Raw genomic sequence first — 13,166 nt, forward strand, 5'->3', positions numbered from 1 at the left:
AGTTTATCTGTAAGTGGAAATAGCCAGCTTGCCAGGAAGGGACTGCCACAGCTGTCCAGCCTGCCACAGCGTTCAAATCATCAGGTCCAAAATTCAGACAACCAAATAACTTTCGGACACACGCTCCACTTCGGACTCTGACCCACACGTAAGAGGGGGAGGAGAGAGTGCTTATTTATCAACGCCATAACCCCCAGTTTAGAGAAGAGATTTAGGGAGCGGGCCCAGGAGTTACTACCTAACATCAATGAAAACACTCGCCTTGCTTGCTTTGGACAATCCACAGGGGTGGCACAGACCTACGGGTGACAGCAGGAAGGGGAAGCCTCAGATGTGTGGGTTAGGAAACTCTAGCCTGCCCTCCACTTTCGAACCAGTGCCCTATTGAAGATGAAAGACTTAGCCTGTTCTCTGATTCCCCTGAGCTAGCTGGTCCCCATTCCCGAGAGGGAAGAGACCCTGTATCCTCTGGAGCCAGCCAGTCCTCCTAGAGGTGGAAGGGCCCTAGACGGCCAGAGGCTAATAGCACATTTGCTAGGCATGTTCTGGTGAGGATTAAGAGTAAGAGAAACAGCAGCTAACCCTCAGGCGCTGTCCCTCACAAACCTCCTAGTCACGCTAAAGCGCAAGGAAACCCTCAGGCTGTAACAAGTGGATTAACATTTTTGGCCTCGGCAAAGCCATGCTTTGCTCCACACGTAATCCCATGCTGCGCCAGTTTGCCAGGTCCTGAGCACAGCAGGTGATGACCAAACACAGGACACCCCCACTTCACGGGGCAACCAGTCACATCCCTGCCAAGGAACAGCGTTCACTATGGTGCCAGCTAAAACCTAACAAAAAGAAAAGGAGGACTTGTGGCACCTTAGAGACTAACCAATATATTTGAGCATAAGCTTTCGTAAGCATCCGATGAAGTGAGCTGTAGCTCACGAAAGCTCATGCTCAAATAAATTGGTTAGTCTCTAAGGTGCCACAAGTCCTCCTTTTCTTTTTGCGAATACAGACCAACGCGGCTGCTACTCTGAAACCTAAAACGTAATGTTACAAATCCTCGTTTTGGCACATAGGGGAGGGCTCAGTGCTGGCGGGTTATACCCTCCTCTTCTCACAGGCCTCGTGTCTAAGGGCTGCCCGAAGCTTTATTGAACACGGGAAGCCGGTGGCCTGACCAGGAGTCAGGAGATGTGAGGGCTGTTCCCAGCAACTACTGACCCTCTGTGACCTTGGGCAAATAACCGCACCTCTGCATGCTTCACCTGTGTAACACGACCCAGGAGTCAGTGGCAGTCTGTCTTTGCAAAAAGAAAAGGAGACTTGTGGCACCTTAGAGACTAAATACATTGGTTAGTCTCTAAGGTGCCAAAAGTACTCCTTTGACCCAGGAGTCCTGGCTCCCAGCCCCCCTGCTCTCACCCACCAGCCCCCACTCCCCTGCCAGCGCCGGGGGGAGAACCCAGGAGTCCTGGCTCCCAGCCCCCCCGCTCTAACCCACCAGCCCCCACTCCCCTTCCGGAGTCGGGGGGAGAACCCAGGAGTCCTGGCTCCCAGCCCCCCCGCTCTAACCCACCAGCCCCCACTCCCCTTCCCGAGCCGGGAGAGAACCCAGGAGTCCTGGCTCCCAGCCCCCCCGCTCTCACCCAACAGCCCCCACTCCCCTTCCCGAGTGGGGGGGAGAACCCAGGAGTCCTGGCTCCCAGCCCCCCCGCTCTAACCCACCAGCCCCCACTCCCCTTCCGGAGTCAGGGAGAGAACCCAGGAGTCCTGGCTCCCAGCCCCCCCGCTCTCACCCACCAGCCCCCACTCCCCTTCCCAAGTGGGGGGGAGAACCCAGGAGTCCGGGCTCCCAGCCCCCCCTGCTCTAACCCACCAGCCCCCACTGCCCTCCCGGAGCCGGGGAGAGAACCCAGGCGTCCTGGCTCCCAGCCCCCCTGCTCTAACCCACCAGCCCCCACTCCCCTTCCCGAGCGGGGGGGAGAACCCAGGAGTCCGGGCTCCCAGCCCCCCCGCTCTCACCCACCAGCCCCCGCTCCCCTTCCCGAGCGGGGGGGAGAACCCAGGAGTCCGGGCTCCCAGCCCCCCCGCTCTCACCCACCAGCCCCCGCTCCCCTCCCAGAGCGGGGGAGAGAACCCAGGAGTCCTGGCTCCCCCAGCTCTAACCCGCTAGACTTCGCTCCCCTCCCAAAGGTCCCGTGTCTCCAGGGCTATGGGGCGTTTGAGAAGAGGCAGGAATTGAGGGGGAGCGAAGGAGGCTGAGTCCGGAAGAGGACGCGGCCATGCAGGGCTCTAGGAGCGCCCCAAGCCCCAACAGGGAAGCGCAGGGGGGGAGGGGTCACGAGGAGGGGGGAGGGGCGTGAGCCAGGGGGAGGGGTCACGGGGAGGGGGGAGGGGTCGCGCTGTGGGGGAAAGGTCACGAGGAGGGGGGAGGGGCGTGAGCCGGGGGGAGGGGTCGCGCTGTGGGGGGGAGGGGTCGCGCTGTGGGGGAAAGGTCACGAGGAGGGGGGAGGGGCGTGAGCCGGGGGGAGGGGTCGCGCTGTGGGGGGGAGGGGTCGCGCTGTGGGGGAAAGGTCACGAGGAGGGGGGAGGGGCGTGAGCCGGGGGGAGGGGTCACGCTGTGGGGGAGGGGTCACGGGGAGGGGGGAGGGGTCGCGCTGTGGGGGAAAGGTCACGAGGAGGGGGGAGGGGCGTGAGCCGGGGGGGAGGGGCCCCGAGGAGGGGGGAAGGGGGCGCGGGGGGGGGGCGCGCGCGCGGTCTCTCACCCGGCCAGGCCCCCGAACAGGAACTTCACGGCCTTGGGGGAGGTTTGGGGCCGCTCGGGCGCCGCCGCCGCCGCCATCGCCGGGTCCGGCCGGGCCGGGACCAAGGTGACTCCGGCGCCGGGACTGGAGCGAGCGAGCCCGGCTGCGCGCGCAGCCAACAGCGCCCCGGCACGCGGCGGGGCGGGGCGGGGCGGGGCCAAACCCGGCTGCGCGCGCAGCCAACGACGCTTCCCGAGGCGGGCGGGCGGGAGGGGCGGCTGCGCGCGCAGCCAGGCCGTCTGCCCTCCCCGCGGCGGGAGGGGGTTGCGCGCGTGGCGGCGGGGCCGCCGCTTTTGGCGGGAACGGCGGTTGGCGTTGCCGTTGGGGCGCGCGCGGCCCGTGAGGAGGGGGCGGGGTCAGTAGTGCAGTACTCCCCGGCCAGCGATAAGTAATACTCGGGGCGTGGGGGAGGACAAATACTCCACCCCCAGAAGTAACACTGGCAGGGGGACGCCTGCGCATAACACCCCCGGGGGGAAGTATTCCGCGCCCCCCCCCCCACAGCAAACAGTACTCGAGTATTGATACTCGGCACCTAGTGAGCCTTCCCGGGGATACTCAGCGGGGGGTACTCCGGGGCAGCACCACCCAGGAGTAATACTCCCGCGCGAGGATACATACTGAGGGGCGCACGCACACATCCCCCCCCCCGAGTAATACTCAGGTATCAAAGTCCTCCTGACATGCTCAGCTCCCAGTTATGCTGGGCCAAAAAATAGTGTGTCCCCCCCCAATAATACTTGGGGATCAATACTTGACACCCCCTGCCCCCTACAAATAATGCCCAGGGGATGCATGTTCTGTGAACAGCACCACACGTGGCTAATACTCGGGGGCCAGGGTACATACTACACCCACCCCAGAAATAATACTCAGGGATCGGTGTTCCCCCAGGCATGCTCAGCTCATGGTGTCCCCAGGAAATAACACCCTGGGGAAGATAGGAAAATACTCCACAGATATGAATAATAAAGTACTCACTCTGGCCTAGAAATACCTACTTCCCCCTCCCCCCCCCGCCCAGGATAAATACTCCAGGGACAGCACCACTCAAATCATACTTGTGGATCAATACTCTGCACATATTGCCCCTTACAAATAACACCCCAGGGGATAAATACTCAGTGGCCCCAGACATAGTACTCTTGGATCAATATTCAGCACAGTGTCCTCTAGAAATATCCCGGGAGGGAATATATACTCCGCACGCTCCCCGGAAATAATACTCAGGCGTCAGTCTTCAACCACTAACATCTCTTGAGAAATGATACGTAGGGGTCAAGGTCAATCCTCAGTTTGCCAATGCTGGCCCTTAGAAGCACCAGGAGATTAATACTCACAATAACCAATGCTGGCCCCTCAGACATAATGGGAGATTAATATTCAACCACCACCATCGCCCGCCTCAAAAATAATACTTGGAGGTTGAGCCTCAATCGTTGTGGATTAATACTCAATCAATACCACCTCTTCAAACATAATACTTGGCATTAACAATCAACTGCCAACATCGCTTCCCTCGGAAATAATACTTGGCAATCAATGCTCAACCACCAGTACCTAGACATCCCTGATTTAACCACGAGACCCCCCTCAACCCCAAGCTGGGGACAGAACCCAGGAGTCCTGGCTCCCAGTCCCCCTGCTCTAACCCACCAGACTCCACTCCCCTTCTGGGGACAGGGAGAGAACCCAGGAGTCCTGGCTCCCATCCCCCCTGCACTAACCCACTAGATCCCCCTCCTTTCCCAGGGCCAGGAAGAGAACCCAGGAGTCCTGTGTAACCCAGTACTGTGCTACTGATTTCCCCCTCTTTGACAGTATTTGCACAGACATGAATTTCCATCCTTGCCAAGAGACCACAGCTCGACGTAGGCCCCTTCTCGATACTACACGTGTGCCATTCACTTCTGAGCACTCCAGTACCCGTCGTTACCAGCCGGGGACACACACACGCAATTCGTCATTTCAGATGCCCTGCGTGTGAACGACACGCCGAAGACAAACCGCTACAGCTTGGATCTGGGTTACCCCGGCACCTCGATCTGCTCCTCGCGGGGCCCGGCTGGATCGGATGGGTGCTCCAGAGGGCTGCCAGTTTTGCACCCCTGCCAGCTACCGCTCACTCGTGACGCGCTTCCAACTTCTACCTATGAGGGTATGGGGTGCCCCCGCAGGGACACCAGCCTTTAGCGCTTCCACATCAGCTTTACTCAGCATGGTTACCGACCACAGGAGCCGCCGCATCCCCTGGCTTGAAGTGGTTTCCATCACTTCCAAGGTTTACAGCTTGATTCAATGCGTCTCAGCACCCCCACTGTACAAATTGTTCCAGGCCCCTGCCCCCCCCCCCTTACCAGCTTCCTGCATCCCTCTAGCTTCCTGAAATAGCAGCTATCTTCCCCGCCGTTGCTCGAGGCTCTGGACTGCTACGCAGACAGAGAGCAATTAGAAACAGCAGCTGGAACCGCAGCTCTCAGTGGGTTGGGGGCTGAACACCGTGAAATAAGAATTAAGAAATGGGGGTGGCGCTGAGTCTCAGCCCTTCTGCTCTGCCCGGCGGGGGCTGGTGCAGTCCCTCAAGGCTCAAAGCAATCTCTGGAAGGCACGCCCCAGCAGGGTCCAGCAGCGCTTTGTGCCACCCCTCACCCCCAGGCGTTGTACTGCTTCCTCTGCCTCCATGGGGCGGAGCGGCTCACGGGAGGGGAGACTTGGGTGGGGTCAGAATAGGGGATCCCCAGCTCCAGGTATCTGCCAAGGAGATCCCTCCCCCCCACCACTAGCAAAGCTTCCAGGGACAAGATGCAGGGCCTCGTGCTCCTGAATCATCAGGGCATCCAGGAGTATGTCTGCACTGAGCCCAGAGCTGTGGGGCCCAGGCTAGTGGACCCGGTGTTTTGAAGCCCGTAGTGGAGCATCCACACTGCATTGTAAACCTGGGTGTACAATTGCTGGAGCCGGGTCTCACAGTCGTGCTAATGCGTCCACAACTGCGCTGCATAGCCCTTCTGACTGGGGGTCGGTGGCTCAAGCTGCATCCACATTGCGAAATGCCAGGGCTTGGACCCAGCTCACAGCAGGACTCTAGCCCTGAGTCAGACTGATTGGCGTGTGGACGGAACAGGAGCTCGGGCTCAAACCGGAGTCGAAGCACAGTCCGCGTAGACACACCCCAGGCGCCCTGCTCGTGTGGCTTTGCAGCTGAGACAGGACAGCCTCCCCGAGGGAGGGAAAGTGCTCTCCGGTTACTAGCTGGGGCGTGAACGGCTGTTGAGTGCATCGCTCATGAGATGGCAGCACAGCCCGTGCAAATAAAAAGGGCCCAACTGTCTCTAGGAAGAAGATGCCCACTAACCCTCTCCTAGGACTCCTGGGCTTTATTCTTGCCTCTGGGAGGGGAGTGTGGTCTCCTGGTTAGAGCAGGGGGGTGCCAGGAGCCAGCACCCATGGGTGGGCAATCTTGGCAAAGCGGGTTTTGCTCCTCGGGCTGAACAGCGCTGCATGCTGCATGCAGAGTCACGTGCGTTAGTTTTGTTTTGCACCAAATTCTGTGCCTCTTTCTGTGAGCTGGTTGGAAGGGGAGACCCGACTGGGCTGGGGGGTAACATGGTACCTGGCCTTCGCAGAGCAATGGGGCAGGTGTGGGGGAATGAACTCCCAGGCTGGGATTCCTTAGACTCAGAGAATATCAGGGTTGGAAGGGACCTCAGTCCAACCCCCTGCTCAAAGCAGGACCAATCCCCAACTAAATCATCCCAGCCAGGGCTTTGTCAAGCCTGACCTTAAAAACCACCACCTCCCTAGGTAACGCATTCCAGCGTTTCACCACCCTCCTAGTGAAAAAGTTTTTCAAAATATCCAACCTAAACCTCCCCCACTGCAACTTGAGACCATTACTCCTCGTTCTGTCATCTGCTACCACTGAGAACAGTCGAGCTCCATCCTCTTTGGAACCCCCTTTCAGGTAGTTGAAAGCAGCTATCAAATCCCCCCTCATTCTTCTCTTCCGCAGACTAAACAATCCCAGTTCCCTCAGCCTCTCCTCGTAAGTCATGTGTTCCAGCCCCCTAATAATTTTTGTTGCCCTCCGCTGGACATTTTCCAATTTTTCCACATCCTTCTTGTCGTGTGGGGCCCAAAACTGGACACAGTACTCCAGATGAGGCCTCACCCATGTCAAATAGAGGGGAAAGATCATGTCCCTCGGTCTGCTGGCAATGTCCCTACATATACATCCCAAAATGCCACTGGCCTTCTTGGCAACAAGGGCACACTGTTGACTCATATCCAGCTTCTCGTCCACTGTCACCCCTAGGTCCTTTTCTGCAGAACTGCTGCCGAGCCATTCGGTCCCTAGTCTGTAGCGGTGCATGGGATTCTTCCGTCCTAAATGCAGGACTCTGCACTTGTCCTTGTTGAACCTCATCAGATTTCTTTTGGCCCAATCCTCCAATTTGTCTAGGTCCCTCTGTATCCTATCCCTACCCTCCAGCGTATCTACTTCTCCTCCCAGTTTAGTGTCACCTGCAAACTTGCTGAGGGTGCAATCCACACCATCCTCCAGATCATTAATGAAGATACTGAACAAAACCGGCCCCAGGACCGACCCTTGGGGAACTCCACTTGACACCGGCTGCCAACTAGACATGGAGCCATTGATCACTCCCCGCTGAGCCCAACAATCTAGCCAGCTTTCTATCCATCTTATCGTCCATTCATCCAGCCCATACTTCTTTAACTTGCTGGCAAGAATACCGTGAATTCCTTTGGCTCTGAGGCTGGCACGTTGAATCCTTGTCCCAGACTCGGTTTCACTTCTCCCCTGGCTGAGCTGAGAGAGACTTTCCTCTGGCTTTTCGCTCCGTGGGGCAGCCAGGGAACCTGCAGGCTGCCCGGCCAGGGGCAGAGAAACGTGAATGCACCAGAACAAGCCAGAGAGCCTGGCAGCAAGGCGCAGAACATGGAGCAGGCATGGGGGTCATTACTGACACCAGGGGAGAGAGCGCCCCCTGCAGCACCGTGCCCCCTAGCACCGTCTGGGGCATTGGGGTCAGGACTAGTGCCCCCTACAGAGCCCCCCACCCTGCAGATGGGTGCCCCCTAGAAATGAGAGACCTTGGGGGTGAGGGCACCCCTGATTGAATCACAGGTTCCATCTCCCAACAGCACCCTGGGGTTTTTTGCTTAGTGCAACCTGACCCAACCCTCTTTAGACTAATTACGTCATCTTATTATTGACGAGGTGCTTTACTGTAGTGCTCAGAAGCCCCCGTCACGGCCCAGCACCCCACGGTGCTAGGTTCAAACACACCCTGTCTGAAAGAGCTCCTTTCTCCTTCCCTTTGCCACACACAAGTTCAGGAATCTTTTCCTTCTGCTACAGGTTTCCACACCCTCAGTAGATAACACGATCAAATCACCTTTCTGCTCTCCTTGTGCCCTGGCTAGGATCTCACCCCGATTAGACAGAGTTCCTCCACCCTTTCCCAACAACACACTAGCAACAGGCAAAATACAAGCACCAGAATTGTCTGGGCTCTGGGATTTTGCATAGATTTTACTAACTGGATGCAATCTAGTAACAGGGCCATTCTCCCGAGCAGACACAAACTTAGGACCCTTCCCTTCCCGGGCTTTAGCTGAATCCAGAACCAGCTCTGAGACAACTGCACGACCTTCAACCATCATAGACTGAAAGGCCCCTTCTGTCTGCTCCACAGACAAAGAAGAGCCGGACACACTTTCTCCTTTCCCAGACACACAGCTTGGGATCTCATTCCCCTTGTCCCAGCACACAAGGCTGTTGGCAGACAACTGCTTGGAGATCAGGGTAGTTCCCTCCATAGGCAGGTCAATACCCCTGACAGACATAGGCACGTTTGCTTCACTGTCACAGTTCTCCCCCCAGGTAACAGGTAAGGTCCAGGGACACTCATCTTCCACTCTCCTCGCCTTCCCACCCTGCTGACTATCCTGGTCTATCCTGCTGACTAGACACAGCCATCAGCTCACAAGGCTGCCTAGGCTCATCCAGACTTTCCTTACCAAGCACCTTGGCACTCCCCACAGATCCCCTGCCCTGCCTGTGTCTCCCCCACTCAGCTGGGGTCTCAGCTCTCACTGTGCTCAGCGCTGCCCTTGCTGTCCCAGTGGGGGCAGGCAGCGAGCTCGCTGCTTTCCTCACAGCATCAGAGCCAGCGTGAGCCCCTTCTCCGGTGTGCAAGGGGGGCGGGGAGCCCCAGGGGTCTGGTTACAGGCAGGCAGGTAGCCTGAGCCTAGCAGCTCCTCCCTGCTGCCAGCCAGGTCATCTGCATTTTCACTGACCATTTCCCTCTCCGCCGATTGGTTCCCTGGATTCAAATTCAAACCCTTGGCCGTTACAGGAGCAGGGCCTGGATCCTGTCCCAAAGAGACACAAAAAGAAAAGGAGGACTTGTGGCACCTTAGAGACTAACCAATTTATTTGAGCATGAGCTTTCGTGAGCTACAGCTCACTTCATCGGATGCATACCGTGGAAACTGCAGAAGACATTATATACACAGAGAGACCATGAAACAATACCTCCTCCCACCCCACTGTCCTGCTGGTAATAGCTTATCTAAAGTGATCATCAAGTTGGGCCATTTCCAGCACAAATCCAGGTTTTCTCACCCTCCACCCCCCCACACACAAACTCACTCTCCTGCTGGTAATAGCCCATCCAAAGTGACCACTCTCTTCACAATGTGTATGATAATCAAGGTGGGCCATTTCCAGCACAAATCCAGGTTCTCTCACTCCCTCACCCCCCTCCAAAAACCACACACACAAACTCACTCTCCTGCTGGTAATAGCCCATCCAAAGTGACCACTCTCTTCACAATGTGTATGATAATCAAGGTGGGCCATTTCCAGCACAAATCCAGGTTCTCTCACTCCCTCACCCCCCTCCAAAAACCACACACACAAACTCACTCTCCTGCTGGTAATAGCCCATCCAAAGTGACCACTCTCTTCACAATGTGTATGATAATCAAGGTGGGCCATTTCCAGCACAAATCCAGGTTCTCTCACTCCCTCACCCCCCTCCAAAAACCACACACACAAACTCACTCTCCTGCTGGTAATAGCTTATCCAAAGTGACCACTCTCCCTACAATGTGCATGATAATCAAGGTGGGCCATTTCCAGCACAAATCCAGGTTTTCTCACCCCCCCACCCCCATAAGAGACACAGTTACTCCCCAACAGGGTCTCACAGCTGATATCCTCGAGAACCCCAACGACCAGCCAGCCCCACCTCTCCTGGGTCTGCACAGGGATCTGGGCCATAGGCAGGGCGAGGGGCTTCGTCCCTGGGACCCTCACCCAGCTCACCCAGCCCCTCAGCATCTGAGGCTGCACCACCCGGGGCCTGACACCAGTTCTCTCTGTCCCAGGATCTCGCCACCCCAGGAATGTCTCCCCATTGACCATCACCTTCCGCTCCCACTGGGGGTCCGAGGGGCCTGGCCCCAGGAAACTCCACACAGACATATAGGCTGGGACCAGGAGTGGGAGCCTGTCCACCTCCCCACCCATCGGGCTGATGGAGTCTATGGCCTTGGGACCCAGCAAGGGAGCTAGACACCAGGGCTTTTCCGCAGGGTCCCCCTGGTTCAAATCTCCAGCCTGCTCAAAGGCAGTGAGGTGGGCATCCACATCCCCCCACTCCTTAACCAGGGGCAGCAATTTAGTCTCAAGGTTCCCTGCGGAACTGGCCCCCCGGGATCTATCCCCACTCACCCCGGGGCGGTCCCCTAGGCCTCTCCGCCCCACCACTGCCAGTTCATGCTGCTGCTGCTTCTGCAGCTCTTTCTCGGGCTCTCGCTGTCTCTCACAGTCCTCTTGCTCTCTCGGACTCAGCTCCAATCCCGTCCGTCTCGATCCCCCGATGGGGAACCCGATCGTGAAGACCCTCGTCTGGTCGGGGACAGGAGTCTTGGGGATGCCTGGCTCCCGCTCCAGCTGCTCCCAGATCCTGCTATAGCCCCATTTGGGGTCAGGAATCTGTTCCTTAGAGCAGTCATCCTCCTCCAGCTGCACGATTAACTCTGCTTTGGTGAACTTTCCAATGCTCAACCCTCTCTTTCTGCACAGGGTTACAATGTCCTTCTTAAGGAGATGGTGACAGGCTGTCACTCCGCTCCTCCCAAGTTGTTGTGGACTCACAGGCCTGTGTGCTCTCAGCTCCCCACGGTTTCCAGGGAGAACCCCTAGTGTGCCAGCCCTTCTCGAGGTCACCACCTCTTTGCCAGGGTCGAGCTGCAGACTCCTCCGCCCCTTGGACTGCTCGCTGCAATCCCCAGGGGAACCCTGTTACTGCAAAAGTCCTTCTCTCTCCCAGGGCCGAGCCGCAGGCTCCTCCGCCCCTGAGACTGCTCACTGCAGTCCCCAGGGGGACCCCATTACTGCACAGTCCTTCTCGCTGGTCACACACTCCCAGGGGTTAACCGCCCCCTGAAACCGCTCCTCTCCGAGCCTTCTGCATGCCTTGTACTCGTCAATCCCCCTTCATTTTACTGCTCCCCCATCACTTACTGCAGGAAGCGCCATCCACGGGGTGCAGTACATCCCACCGCTGCCACCGGTTATCACGGAGTCCCCGGGCGATGCTCTGGAACGGCTCCCTACGAAGCCAGTCAGGACTCTGGGGCAGTCGCCTTTCTGTGAGCAGCCTGTCTGCAGGACACGCAGCTCACACAGCTTCCCCCTTCCTGGGTCTGACCTCGGAGCATTCAGCCTCCTCTGCCCCTCCGTGCGCTTCCCCCAGCGAGTCCACCCAGGCGGGGTCCTGGGGAAGCCAGAGGGTCCTGCCCCACAACTCTGCAGTCAGACGTGACTCTCAGCCAGCCAGTAACACAGAAGGTTTATTAGACGACAGGGGACGTGGTCTGACACAGAGCTTGTAGGTACAGAGAACAGGACCCCTCAGCCGGGTCCATTTTGGGGGGCAGTGAGCCAGACAAGCCCATCTGCCCTTCAGTCCATGTCTCCAGCCAGCCCCAAACTGAAACTCCCTCCAGCCCCCCCCTCCTCTGGGCTTTGTTCCTTTCCCGGGCCAGGAGGTCACCGGATTCCTTTCTTCTACAACCCTTTAGCTCTCACCTTGCAGGAGGGACGGGCCAGGCCATCCGTGGCCAGGAAACAGGGTGTCAGCCATTCTCTGTGTCCAGACCCCTGCCCACACCTGCCCTCTAGGGCTCTGCAAGGATCATACACCCTTATCCCACCCCCTAGATACTTAAGAACTGCCTAGGGGAAACTGAGGCACCCCCACACTATTCAGAGGAAACATTAAGAACAGTCCCGCTCCGTCACAGCTCCCAGCCTATGTCTCGGACGAGAGAGAACAGATGGCATCGGACAGGCAGGGAAAACAATGAGACAATACCAGACAGGACGTGATCTCAGCACACCAGCAGCCCCACGGCACTCGAGTTTTTCCCAGGCGTCCGTGAGTCCGTCACACCGTGGTATCTGTTTTTTTCATGCTCTGCCCAATAAGCTTGGCGTGTTTCTCTAAGTGGCCTTGCAAACCCCAGGGCTTGGGCAGCCTGGATGAAAGCAAATGACCCGCAAGACAACACGTAAAATCACCATGCAGCAGCCCTGAAATCCCTGCAGGCATTCGTACGGCCCGTACCCAGCGCAACGGATCCGCTTAGAGATCGGCAGGGGTTTGATGATACAGCGGGCCTGGGCTGAGCGTATCCAGTCTCTGCTGCTCTCGCATCAAATAAACAGATCGGCTCCGCTCAAGAGAGACCCTGACCGCAAATGCAGGTGGGAACAGAGGAGGCCCGGCCCCGGTGCGCTCCGTGCCCAGCAACTCCGACCACGACACACACGCACAAGAAAAATACACCGAACGGAAAACGTGCCGCTGCTGTGCCAGGCACTGCACAGACCCCCCCGCCCCCCCATCCGAGACTGGGGTCCCCGTGGTGCCAGGTGACATGCTGACCCCATATCTGAGATTGGGGGCTCCCCATTGTGCTGGGTGCTGCCCAGACCCCCCCCGGTCCGAGATAAGGACCGCCTGACTCCCTGGGCCGGGGCCTAGGACGTGCCGAGAGGGAGCAGCCCCGGTTAAACCAGAGGGGCCCGGGGCGTCCCCGAGTGCCAGGCACTCCAATCGGGCTCCATGGGGAGCCCCGGCCCGGCTGCACTCGCGGGGCAGGGCCTGTCCTACGAGGCCCCTCACAGCCCGGCCCCGGGGTGACCTGACCAGGCCCAGGAGCATCTCAGCCCCAGAGGGACACGGCCGTGCCCTCGCCCGGCCCAGGGCTGGGGGGAAACCGAGGCACCGGGCGGGGACAGAGCAAGTTAGTTGCAGAGCTCCAGAT

General features: G+C 58.3%; 1 protein-coding gene across 2 annotated transcripts in view; it reads right to left on the reverse strand.

Moving 5' to 3' along the window:
• SLC25A11 (solute carrier family 25 member 11) overlaps positions 1 to 5,179 on the reverse strand; it is an 11,749-nt gene extending 6,570 nt beyond the window's left edge. The window contains exon 1 of one of the 2 annotated variants that reach the window (XM_048834038.2): positions 5,156 to 5,179. Coding sequence is in view for 1 of the 2 variants with exons in the window: in XM_048834037.2 (XP_048689994.1) it covers positions 2,760 to 2,836 (77 nt within the window). In the remaining variant the exon portion in view is untranslated. Of the gene's footprint in view, positions 1 to 2,759; positions 2,922 to 5,155 lie in introns of those variants that run through there. The other variant, XM_048834037.2, reaches the window with a different exon arrangement.
• Positions 5,180 to 13,166: the final 7,987 nt, after the last annotated feature.

The sequence above is a fragment of the Caretta caretta genome, chromosome 28, assembly GCF_965140235.1.
Source record: "Caretta caretta isolate rCarCar2 chromosome 28, rCarCar1.hap1, whole genome shotgun sequence".
In the NCBI taxonomy this organism is placed as follows: domain Eukaryota; kingdom Metazoa; phylum Chordata; order Testudines; family Cheloniidae; genus Caretta; species Caretta caretta.